The sequence below is a fragment of the Marmota flaviventris genome, chromosome 2 (genome assembly GCF_047511675.1).
Source record: "Marmota flaviventris isolate mMarFla1 chromosome 2, mMarFla1.hap1, whole genome shotgun sequence".
Classification (NCBI taxonomy): Eukaryota; Metazoa; Chordata; class Mammalia; order Rodentia; family Sciuridae; genus Marmota; species Marmota flaviventris.
Genome location: NC_092499.1, coordinates 48,901,083 through 48,914,778, shown reverse-complemented (window position 1 = coordinate 48,914,778; position 13,696 = coordinate 48,901,083). Strand labels below are relative to the sequence as shown.

The following is a 13,696-nucleotide window of genomic DNA, read 5'->3' as shown; positions in this document are numbered from 1 at the left end:
TGGTTGTGTTCACAGATAGTGTGAGAAGCCAGCTTCAAGGGCATGTCAGCATTCATGATGTTGTATTAAGTTCAAATTTTTCCTGCATTATCATGTGAAACACTGCTTGGCAACTGTTCAATACCTAAAGTATTTCTTTCCACTCTGTGATGTTTGTGAGCAGAAAAGAAAATTATGCATATGAATCTATTCCTATAGTTATCTTTCAACAATACCTAAGGGAGCAGCCAAGTTACTTCTCTATTCATTTACAGAAAATAGACTTAGCCTTCCACTCAGCTGTGCCAGGAACCCTACATTTCTGTTTTCAGAATCAAGACTTTAATGATAATGGCTACCATTTACAGAATATATATTATATGTCATATGCTGAAAGATACCTGATGTGTTTTTCCCTTTATTTGATTCTTTAAAAACTTTTTATGTAATTTTGTAAGTTACTCATACAATGTTGTTTGATTCCTCAAATGAATATAGAACTGTCTAAAGAGAAGATAATTGATGATTTGTGCCAACACTTCTCCCTTATCTCATCCCTCTCATCACCATTGTGAACTCTTCCACTTTTCCCAATGCTCATTTGATATTTCACATTCTCTCTTTATAATGTTGGTGGCTTTATTCCCATATTATAAGTAGTAAATATGAAGTCCAATGGTTATTAGTAGTTCTAAAGAACTGAGTATTAACATAGAAGCCTATTTCTACTCAACCACAATGCTTTCATTTGGATAGAGAAACCTGAATAATTAAAAAGCTCTAAGAAAAATCAAAAGTGTTTCTGAAACCATAAAGATATCTTTATTGCCAGTCTCCTCTCAGCAGTAGCTCCGGTGGCCATGACATGGTCATAATCCTTCCTGCTCTGCCAACAGTGCAGGGCAAAGTAGTGTCACCATTTCCTCACTTCTAGGGCCTGTGCCACGCTGACTACTGTGCAGCAACTGCGTGTCCAGATAGCTCCATGGCTCAGCATCTGGGAGGGTTCAGATAGTTTTAAAATATATCTGTTCATCAAAAGTAGATAGAACATAATTATATTTGGGGTATCTTCTTTGTTCACACTCATGTTCTACTAAAATAAACTGTAATGTTGAATTAATGAACTAAAGCTAAAATAAATGTATAAATGTAGACTTGTAAGCCTGATTCCTCTCCTCTTCTTTCACTTACATTTTGTTCTCAAATAAAAGGAAGCTTTTTCTTTTTTTTTTTTCAAATTTATGAAAATGCATCAAGACCTCATTTGAGTAATCAAAAATATAGGTGATCATATATCTCCTGAAGAGCCATCATATTCTCTTACCTAAATGTAGCAACAGGTCTTCTCTTTTTGAACAAAACAGTATTTTTCTGAAGGTGCAAATGTGGACACAATCCATTGTGTAAAGGTCTCATCCGGTTTGATTTCCAGCCACGTGATGAAATCCAGTGCAACACCCTCATTCCCTTGGCAATAAAATGCAACAGAATTAGCCCTGCTTTAGAAAGTAAGTAAAGGAACACATGTGGAGCGTGCTGTCTCTTGACATGGTGTGCCTAGAACTCTTCCCTGGCCTTAGAGAGGGAGGAAATCCACTGACACACCCCACGCCTGTACCTATTGACCATATTCTGATAGCTATTTACCCAGGGAACAATGCCCACTGCCTAAAACCTCTGTCCATGATCACACAAGCTAATCAGAGCCAGCAATGGTCAGTAGTTGGATGGAAGAATGCCAGAAAAAATAACTCAGGCTGCCATAAGTCATCTCAGTGATTTGTAAGTAATACTAGGATCTTGGAGAGTGAGGAGTCAGTGCCCCAGAGTGGTGCCTAGGAGCATTGTTTACAAAGAATCTTTTCTTCCTTTTCCTTTCTTTCTTTGTGTGTGTGTTCTTTTGTGTTTGTATCTTTTAAAATTAATTTTTAAATAAATTTTATTGTGTTTATTTGGGATTTACAAATGATGCTATAGGATACATATAGATAGTAAAATGGTTACTATACTGAAACAGATTAACATCTATCATCTCGGTTATTTTTTTGTGTGAAAACAGCTAAAATATACTTATTTAACCAAAATTCTAACACAATCTGATTTTACTAACTATGATTCTCATGATGGACTTATTCATCCTACATATCTGGTACTTTGAATTCTTGGATACTTTATATTCTTTGACCTATATCTCCCCATTTCCTCCTCCTTCCCTACCTCCAATACTGCCCTTGTAAACACTATTTTATTCTCTATCTCTGTATATTTTATATGACCTTTTAAAAAAAGATTTCATATAAGTTAGATCACATGATATTTTCCTTTCTGTGTTTGGTCTAATTCGTGTAAGATATTCTTTTAAAATTAAACCTCTTAAGGACTTTTTAAACAGAAATTTGATTATATATTCCATAACCATTGTGGAATACTGTCACAGGTACATAAAAAAATTATCAGCATACATCTCCAAATAAAAACTAAAGCAAAAAAATGTTCAAATCTATAGAATATAAGCAAAGCACTGTGCTAGATGTTTAGCACAGTCCATGGCATCTAGAGGCACTTAATAATGCAGGAAAGAACACAGAGTGTCCAGCATTACCAGTTGACAATAGCTGAAATCAGAGTTAAAGAAGATTTTGAGTTACTTCCAATGAAAATGCTTCTAAAAATTACCAGTGAACTGAAGATTCCTAAAAACCAATGTCAAAATCAGTGTGCTATCACAACATTAGCTACATCCCAATCCTTTTACTCTTCCATGCTTGCAGCTCTGATGAAGTCAATGAAAGGTAGAGCTAGGAAAGTTATAATGCGATTTGGCCCACAACTGGTAACTAAATATGAAAATCAGAGTGAATCTAACTAACACAGGGAAATTGAACCGATGGACGACCTGCTGGGTTGGATAGTATTGGAATCATTTGGCTGATGATGGTAATCAGCCACCATTTTATTTTGAAATGGAAGCCCAGTAATCAAATAAGTTTAGTAAAATTTCTTGTGTTTACAGAGAACTAGTCAAAATGATTCTATATTTTCCTGTTTAAGCATCCTAGTGGAAGTCATGTTTTGCCTTTCTAATTGAATATTTGCTTACATGTGTGTGATACAGTGTCCCTGAATGAAGCAAAAAACACACATCATACTTTTACTTCTAATTTTTGAAGTTTTTCTTTATCCCAAGGCCCCAACTTGCCAAAAAAAATACATTTGTACTATAGTGTATCTGTTAGCTCTTTCAGTTGATTATCAAACTCTGAAAATCTTGTCACCTATATATAACAAAAACGAGTGTGAAAAGAACACTCGATTAGATGCAGAATGTGCCATTTATCAGCAGCATTTTACCTGGGAACAATGCTTAACTATCCTTTGTTTCCTAACACAAACAATTAGAATATACAGTACCTACTGCCCACCTTACAGGGTTGTTAAAAGAAGCAATCACATATGTCAGAATGACAGAACCAAGCAGAGTATAAAAGCATAGACTTGTAATTCAAGAGCCCAGTTTGAGCTCTGGCACTACTCATGTACTCTGTGTCCTTGGGCAAATAACTTGACTTTTAAGCCTTAGTTCTTAGTTCTTAGTTCTTCAAGTGTCAAATGAGGATGATAATACACACACTTGTTGAGAGGATTAAGTTACACAATAAACAGGGGTGGAACATCTGTGATAACAGTGATATTGATGAACATTTCCCATGTTTCAGGTACCTGATAACATATGTGAGAGTGCACTCTAGGATCCAAAGCCATGCAGTAGAGGCCTAGCTTATGTGCTTTTCTATTTCCATCATTTGCTTCCTTGTGGCCTTGCTTCTAGAGCCCATAGGCTTGCCAAAGTAGAGGGCTCTTACCAAGGTGCCAACTTCAAGAAGCAAACCCTTGGCTCTATGCACGAAAGGTTATCTCTAACCTGGGGGTTGGATTTGGTTGGGTCTCAGAGGAAGCAGATGTGTTATTTTGCATTCCTCATGCATTTCTGATGGACTTCATCATACGGGTCTAGGATACTGGGAAAAGGAAAACATATCCAGAAGGAAGAAACTGATTAAGCATATCCTTCTTCTCCCTCAACTCAGCCACCACCTTTTGACTGCCACTGCCTCAACTAAAAGTAAAATTTTCTGTGATTTTGTTATTACTGCTTTTATTATTGTCAACATAATTGCCACTATTATTAATAGCTAAATATACAGTGACATATGTAGTGATATTTTGAGAAGAATTCTGTTATTACCCTTATATACAAACTAGTGAAATAAGGATTTTGTCAGAGAGGATAAAATACTTGCCAAAGCTAGCAAGTGTTATGGCTGAGACTCAAAGCTGGAGCTGTCTCCTCGAAGCTCCTATTTCCAATTCCTATGTTACTCTCTGGTCTACTTATTGACAACTAGGGCTCAAATTCAACAGAGCATGAGTTTAAAATCCATGTGTTACACTTTCTTGTACCCACCCAGAACTTACACAAGTGAAAATTAGGACACAGACATTAATAAATGCCATTTGAATATTTGTTGACACCAAGATTTTGTAAGAGTTTTCTTTTCTGAAGATTGTAAGAAAGATGCTGCACAAATTAATACTTAGTTTAGTCATCCCAATTCTGATGATTTAGCAAACTAGGATTCTTGCAATAGATAGTTTCTTTCTAGTTTTTTTGTTTTGTTTTGTTTTTTATTTTAGGAAAGTCTTATTATCTGCAAATTCATTAAAGTCATTGATTCCTCCATTGCTTGAGAACCTTGATAGCCTCTAAGCTTACCATCCTTCCTGCCCTCTGGTTCTCAGCTGTGTGAGAATGGAAAACTTAGGTTGGTGAAGAGGGCACTACACTGGTCCAGTTTAGCTGTGCAACTTCACCTCTGCCCTGCTCTTCTTATTCCCAGGAAAGCCACCTCTTGTCCTTTCCCTGTCTCCAGGCAGCCTTCAGAGAAAGACTCTCCTAGGCAGTTTGTTCAGTACTGCCAATGCCTTCCCAGGAGGAATGATCTTCTGCTCAATTTGTCCTCTTCTCTGATGAAGACCAAAATAAATCGTTTTGATTGATAGTGAACCAAAATGAAAATGTCCCATGTTATAGAATAGTGAACTTTAACCTGGGAATTTGTTTTCCTACATGAGATGTCTTTTATTATTTCAAGATATATCCTCACATGGTATTTTCATGTTACAAAGATGAGTTTTCTTAAGTTTAATGTAACTTATTGTAATTAATACTCTTAAAAGAAAAGGTGAAGTTGAGTGTAGCCATGTAATTATCAGTAAAAACTATAGGATTTACTATATAAAAAAGCTCATTTAAATGTATTATGTTAATTATATAACTATAAATACAAGTTACATGAAAAGCCTTGATTGTATTTGTTTTGTCTATTCTACTGATGTAGCCTTAATTGCCATGATAAGAAAACACTTACACTGAAATCACATCAGACTGTTGTGACCACTCCAGAAACCTGCTCTAGTAAAATATCAAACAAATGTCATGTCACTGCTTGCCTCATGGAGGGGGGATTAAACACTGAATATGTCCCCCCATTTAATATTTAGTCAAAATGTGAGCGAGATATCCTTTGTGTATTAACTCCAAAAAAGGAAACAATCACTCATAGTTTAAAAAAAAAACCCATGAGTCATTGTAATTGTATTGTCATGAATTATAAACCTCAGAGCAAACTGCAGTAAGTTCCTTAGCAAGTTCCCAAAGTAGCAGATTGGATCCCAGTAGTTATTTCAGCCTTGGGTAATCAATCAGAGAGCTGAAAAAGAATAAATTAAAGGTAACCTAGTTCTTCTGTCACCAATGATTTATAATTTATCACAGCAAGTGATACATGCACTGATTGCCTATTTTCTTTAGGATATATACCAATCAAGAGCTATTTATCCATGGTCGATTTCTAACCTACCACCAGTTTAAAACTATTGAGGCAATAGGATTAAGACTAATTTTAACATTAGTTTAGAAAAACATAATTAAAAAGGTAAATATGCTGGATTCAGGAGCCAAGTATAAATTCCATTTGGATGATGTGTAGTTCTGGATTACTAATTTATCTATATGGCTAATCCCCTTCATTAGAGTGCATATTTCAGAATTGGATACAATTATTTACATGTTGAAAGTGGTGATAGTTATTACATGACATTAGTTTCACTAATTCCACCAAAGATAGTTTTTCTTTGCCAACAATCTTCTCTATAAATCCTGTTGTTATGCATGCAATTTTGTTTGCTTTGGGGGTTTTCTAATTTTGAAAAGCACAGATCTAGGCATGATTATTCATGTTTGGGATATAAAAAAAAATCCTTATAATTCTGGCTTAGAGGGAAGCTAATACAGTAATTTACTCTGTTCCACAGTCCCAAAGATGATCTTTCTGGCTTTGCTTTTCTCTCCTGTAGCAACCATCCACCTTAAGTTATGCAAGACAAATCATTAAGAAGGAAGGCTTGGGACTCCAGGGCCTCAACAAAGGATTTACAGCAACTTTGGGACGTCATGGAGTTTTCAACATGGTTTATTTTGGCTTCTACTACAATGTCAAAAACATTATTCCTGTCAATAAGGTAACTATTTAATGGATTAAAATCTGGGTGAGGGATGCTATCTCTAATAACAGCTTCATTTGTAGGGTCTTTATCATACCCCAGTCATTGTGCAGAACATTTATATCCATTATCTAATTTGATCCCCACATCAGCCTTATGTACTGAGTGTTGCTATTCCATTCAAATCCAGGAAATAAGGTTTAGAAAGATCAAGTATATTTCCCAGGATCTCAGAGTAAATAGTGAAGCAAAGACTTGAACCCAAGTCTGATGTAAAAATTTATCTTCTTGAAGAAGGTACCATATCTGAATATTTTCCATTTATCAGTAATAGGAATTTCTACACACTGTGTTATTCCTTTCTCAGTCACATCACTTTATCAAGAAGTAGAAGTTTTCATATTCTAAAGAAATTTTGAGCTCATGGAGAAAAAAAAATGTCAGTCTAAATTTTAATTTTTGCCTAGATATTTTTAATTTACATAGGTTAATTAAGGTTAAGCAATAAATAAACTCTTCTAGAATCATTTGCTTCTGGTGCAATATAATAACAATTATTATTATTATTATTATTATTTTCATTACTTTTAAAGGTAACTGACATGCCAACTGCCTGATTTCTACCATATAAAGTTAGCAAAGAATGTGTTTCAATCTAGAGTTACAGAATCCCCTCTCCCATGAAGCCGCACATCCATTGAGCTAACCTCCTTTTTAGACTCTGAGACAAGTAATTTGTATAGCATGAGAGAAGTGTCTATTCCTCTGATTCTCCAACTCTCTGAAGTCTTGAGACAATGAGCCAGATGTGATGGGACACCTCCAGCAGCTCCAGAGACAGAGGCTGAAGCAGGAGGATCGCAAGTTCAAAGCCAGCCTCAGCAATTTAGGGAGAGCCTAAGCAACTCAGTGAGGCCCTGTCTCTAAATAAAGATACAAAAAAGAGCTGGGGATGTGGCCCAGTGGTTAAATGCCCCTGGGTTCAATCCCCCCCCCCAAAAAAAAGAAATTACATACAATGAAATGAATTATATAAATTATTTACATAAATGAGATAAATATTGATATACCTTACTTATAATATTTGTGAATGTGTTTTAGTATATTTGCTATTACAATAAAATGAATTTATTCCCACTGCTCAGAAAGAAATTCAGAAATATGGATAAGATGTACATATGATCACATGTCCCCAAACTTTAAAAAAATCCACAGATACAGACTTCACCCTACAATTAATCCAAACTCAAGGTATTAAAGTTCTATATTATTAGTAAAGAACCAGAAGCCAGTCATTTTTTCGAACATTGGAATATTCTAAAACTATGAGGAGTTTGTTTATCTTTTGCAAACCAACCTTGTTAATAATCTGAACATAATGCTGTATTTCACTGAATAGTTTTATTAAGACAATGAGCCAGGTGTGGTAGTACATGCCTGTATATATGTGCTGTATGTACCAGACACTCTGGTAAAGCCCAAGATATCCTACGATGACTAAAACATTGCCCTATTCTTAAGGGGCTTCTCCAGGAGACTTAGAGAAACTCTCTGAACAGACACAGTGAAAATGGAACATCATGTTTAGATAAACATCATTTTGGAAGTCACTAGTTAGTAATAATGTGATATTTTATTCTAGATCATGTTTTAAAAAATGTACAAATTCTCAGATTTGGCTTTTCTTTTTTTTTAATTTTTTATTGTTGGTTGTTCAAAACATTACATAGTTCTTGACATATCATATTTCACACTTTGATTCAAGTGGGTTATGAACTCCCATTTTTACCCCGTATACAGATTGCAGAATCATATCAGTTACACATCCATTGATTTACATGTTGCCATACTAGTGTCTGTTGTATTCTGCTGCCTTTCCTATCCTCTACTATCCCCCCTCCCCTCCCCTCCCCTCTTCTCTCTCTACCCCCTCTACTGTCATCCATTTCTCCCCCTTGTATTATTTTTCCCTTTCCCCTCACTTCCTCTTGTATGTAATTTTGTATAACCCTGAGGGTCTCCTTCCATTTCCATGCAATTTCCCTTCTCTCTCCCTTTCCCTCCCACCTCTCATCCCTGTTTAATGTTAATCTTCTTCTCATGCTCTTCGTCCCTACTCTGTTCCCAGTTACTCTCCTTATATCAAAGAAGACATTTGGCATTTGTTTTTTAGGGATTGGCTAGCTTCACTTAGCATAATCTGCTCTAATGCCATCCATTTCCCTGCAAATTCTATGATTTTGTCATTTTTTAATGCAGAGTAATACTCCATTGTGTATAAATGCCACATTTTTTTTTATCCATTCATCTATTGAAGGGCATCTAGGTTGGTTCCACAGTCTTGCTATTGTGAATTGTGCTGCTATGAACATCGATGTAGCAGTGTCCCTGTAGCATGCTCTTTTTAGGTCTTTAGGGAATAGATCAAGAAGGGGAATAGCTGGGTCAAATGGTGGCTCCATTCCCAGCTTTCCAAGAAATCTCTATACTGCTTTCCAAATTGGCTGCACCAATTTGCAGTCCCACCAGCAATGTACAAGTGTACCCTTTTCCCCACATCCTCGCTAGCACTTGTTGCTGTTTGACTTCATAATGGCTGCCAATCTTACTGGAGTGAGATGGTATCTTAGGGTGGTTTTGATTTGCATTTCTCTGACTGCTAGAGATGGTGAGCATTTTTTCATGTACTTGTTGATTGACTGTATGTCCTCCTCTGAGAAGTGTCTGTTCAGGTCCTTGGCCCATTTGTTGATTGGGTTATTTGTTATCTTATTGTTTAATTTTTTGAGTTCTTTGTATACTCTGGATATTAGGGCTCTATCTGAAGTGTGAGGAGTAAAGATTTGTTCCCAGGATGTAGGCTCCCTATTTACCTCTCTTATTGTTTCTTTTGCTGAGAAAAAACTTTTTAGTTTGAGTAAGTCCCATTTGTTGATTCTAGTTATTAACTTTTGTGCTATGGGTGTCCTATTGAGGAATTTGGAGCCCGACCCCACAGTATGTAGATCGTAGGATTTGGCTTTTCTTAATTTGGATCAGTATTCTAAAAATAAATCGCCATCAGTCTTTTTTTATATTGAATAAATCATCATATTTAAAAACAATTGGCTTCTCTAACCTTCAAACTAGGAAAGAATATTTTAAAATTCACGAATATTTATCTCCTTTTTTTAATATCAAAACTTGCCCTACTTCCAGCTATTCTTCCTTTCCATTTATAAAGGATATACAAGAATGTAAATTTTATAAGAAAAGGGACTTTGTTCGTTTTTGGTTTTCTACTGCTGATTCTCAGAGATTAAAACAGTGCTTGGGGGCTGGAGATATGGCTCAGTTGGTAAAGTGCTTGCCTTGCATGCACAAGGCCCTGGGTTCAATCCCCAGCAATACCAAAACAAAACAAAAATAGTGCTTGGCACAGAGCAGAACCCTCAGTAAATGTAGATCAAATGAAATAAAGGGATGAAGAAAAGAAGAGAAGAAAGAAGGAAAGGAAAAGTTTGGGCAGGGTTGGGGTTTCTTCCGCTTTTATGGATATTAAAAAGAAGTGTTGGCATTTGAGGGAGTCACTGCATTAGGTGATACTACTTTATCTAGGAAGCTGGCAGAAATTTTATGGCTGAAGGGCTTAGAGCTAGAATTGAATTTGACCCCATAGTCAAACAGAATTCCAGAAGGAAAAAAAAATAGTCACTTAAGGTCATATATAACATAAGTTCTTTATTTTAAGAAGTAAGATATTGATTTGGAAAAATAATTCTAAAAATGGAGGTTTCCATTGACAAAATAAATTTCTCCAAGTTGCCACAGTAGATTTCCAGAGCAGACATGTTTATTGGCAGCAACCAAAAATCCTGTTAACTTCCACAGTATAGACAGGATCCCACTGCCCAGAAAAACCTTTAGAGAATAGAGCACAAAAGGTATGGGAATGACCTCTTCTTCCCATGTCTCATTATATTCACTATCTGTCCAGTTTTTTCTAATTATATTCAGTGAAATGTCAACCAGCATTTTGCCAAATGAATTTTCTATTAGCTAGATTATACCAGTAAAGAAGTACTTCATTCATTAGTTATGACCCTTAAAAAAAAAGTCTTCCAAATCTTTAAGTAAAATATTTTGCATTTTGTTCTCTATGGTTTTAGAACCAATTTTTAAATTTGCATTATAATTCTTAATAAGCTGTGAACTCAAGACTTTAACATCTCCCTGTCCCACACCGCTATCCAAAGCACCATTATAACAGGGAGGTTAATGATATATGGTTTGTCATTATTTTAAAAATGAAGTTTTATAAATTCTACTGTAACCCTTTCTGTACATTAGATTTTCCCTAGTGGAGAAAGCCAAAGCACTGCATATTTGACTATTAGCAATATTAAGTCATTAACCTTGACAGTGCTGAAATGTGCTATGTTGGCTCAGAATTTCATCTCCAAATTTTAGTTTCCAAGCTAGAAGAACTGAATCCTTTTCATTTAATTATCTGAGCACTTGGGCCCCCTAGAATAGGGCGGTGGTAGAAACATTATGCAAAAATGGGGGTTGGCAAGACTGAGCATGACTCCAACATATATTTACCGAGTGTCTTACAGGTGCCAGGCCCTGTGTTGGACACCAGAGGATGCAATAGTGCGAAGCTATCAGATCTTACAAGGCCATGGAAAGTAACAGTCAGAACAAGTAAACAAACACAGACTTATAATAATGGAGAAATGCACCCAATATAAACCTAGAGGTCAGGAAAGGCTTTCCTGAGAGAGTGACATTGGAGCCGAAGAATGAATTAAGATTTAGCTGGTAACAGCAGATGGGCACAAGCATTCCAGACATATGGAACATCTAAGGAGGGAGGGTGCTAGATGCCTGGGACGAGATGAAAGACAGCCTAGGTGACAAAAGCAAAAGTGTGAAAGCAGGAATCTGGCTAGAGAGACAGGGGACAGATTGTATTAACCATTATAGACCATGCTAAAGACTCTTACTTATCTTTTTCTAAAGAGCACTAGTGTCTTAGTACATTTTCTATTGCTATAACAGAATACCTGAGACTGAGTAATTTATAAGTAAGAGATGTTTATTTAACTTACAGTTATGGAGACTGGGAAGTTCAAGACCAGATAGCCATATGTGGTAAGGACCTGATGCCGCATTATAACATGATGGGAAAAACAGAAGAGCAAGTAGACATTTGCAGAAAAGAAAAGAGGACAAAGGGAACCAGATACTTTATAACAACCTATTCTCACAATAACTAACCCAATTCTTCAATAACTACATTAATCCCTTTCTCAGGATCCCACCATCTCTCAATACCTACAAGTTTTGGTAGGGACAAACAGCATCCAAAACATAGCACCTGGGAAGCCAATAAAAGATTTTAAGCAAAGCAACTAGCTGATTTCTCTGACTATAGCACAGAGAATAGATGGAGTAGGAGTGGTGAGGAAAAGGCAGAATGTACAGGTAGGAAGGATTTCAATATGAGATGATGGTGTCTTGGACTGTAGTGTTCATGATGTAGACAAGAAGTGGAGACAATTTGAGAAATATTCAGAGGGCAGACTCCACAGGATGTGACAATGCAGTATACACATGCATGTTGAGAAGACATATTGAGGGGATTACCGATGTCTAGATTTTTGGCTTAAACAACTGAAAGGATAATGATACTGATACCATTCACTGCAGGGGCGGGCAGGGAGACACAAAGAGAAAATCAGGCATATGGGAGAATATTATGGGCTCAGCTTGGAAACTGTGAGTTTAACTACATTTGGTTTGCAAAGTGCAGACACTAAGTCCATTGGTTAGATGTGGGTTCTGGAGCTTGAGAGGAGATACGTGAGTGGAGATAGACACTTAGAAGTTATCAGTTAACGTTGGTGAAAGGAAAAGACCTGTCCTTAATTCCATGACTTTGAACCAAGCACTTCACTGCTCTGAGCTGCAGAAAATTTTATCTGTAAATTAAAAGTATTTGACAAAAATTTCAGGAATTAAAATAAATAATATTCAAAGTAGTTTGTGAATGTTAAGGTACCATGAAAGTGTTATGATGCTGATGACAGTGCTGGGGGAAGAGGAGAGGTTGGAGAGGCCAGTGATGGAAATGGTTAGTATAGAGAATTGCATGAGGAATTTTTCCCCAGGACTATTCTTTTTGCACTTAAATGAATACTATGTTTTTCTTGCCTGGAACAAAGTCATTGATTTTATGTGTTCTGTAATCTAAGCCTGATTCAAAACTGGGAAACTAGTATTCTTTAAATTTAAACCATAATAAATCAATCCTTTGTGAAGGGGAAGGTATGATAATCATTAAAACATGTTGAAGAACGTCATCAAATGGTTATAAACCATGAGGAGGAGGTGGTGTTCCATGAAGGCATTATTCCATCTTTGCTGTAGGCTGTCTCTGGTCATTCACTTTGGGCAGTTTGTTTACAGGGTTATTGTTTCAATTCCCTCACCCAGCAGTCTGCCACTCTGTTGTTCCAAGGGAATTTGAGATTTCACCAACTCTAACTGGCATAAGATAATTCTAGATTTCTCTTTAATTTTTTGAAATCTATAAATGTCTTGCAGTGTTTTTCAACTTCAAAGTATTTGATTTTACAAGAAGCTGGTCATAATGATTATCTCTGGGAAGTGAAAATTGAGAATCTTGTGTGAGGATGTGTGCTTATGAGAGAGAGAGGGAGGGAGGGAGGGAGAGAGAGAAAGGTTAAGAATGATGAAGCAAGTAGTGGTACTTTTTTATAGACCATTCTGAACTGTTGCAAGCTTTTATGTTTACTTTTTTAATTTTACAATAGGAAATAAATAAGTAATAAGTTTAATAGAACCTCCTAAAATAGATTACCTAGGTTACTTCTGCATATTTTACTCAATTCTAAATCTATATCTACAGAGGTAAGTAGGAACTTGAAACAGTAAACCCAGACCACGTGGTTCAGATATCCACCCCTTAAATTTCTGACAAACTCTTTAGGTTGGTCATCTGTGATAGAAACATTTTTCAAGCATCATTTTCCTAACCCTTTATGCCGTTTCACTATTCAAAACATTTTCAAAGACTCCATAATTTTGTTTGATCCTCATCACAATATCTGTTGTTTTCAGACAAGGAAAACAAATTGTGAGA

General features: G+C 36.1%; 1 protein-coding gene across 7 annotated transcripts in view; it reads left to right on the top strand.

Moving 5' to 3' along the window:
• Slc25a21 (solute carrier family 25 member 21) overlaps window positions 1-13,696 on the top strand; it is a 538,394-nt gene that overhangs the window by 504,527 nt on the left and 20,171 nt on the right. For all 7 annotated transcript variants that reach the window (XM_071607840.1, XM_071607837.1, XM_027929668.2 and 4 more), the window contains one exon: window positions 6,400-6,564. In XM_071607840.1, coding sequence (XP_071463941.1) covers window positions 6,400-6,564 — 165 coding nt within the window. The remainder of the gene's footprint in view (window positions 1-6,399; window positions 6,565-13,696) is intronic.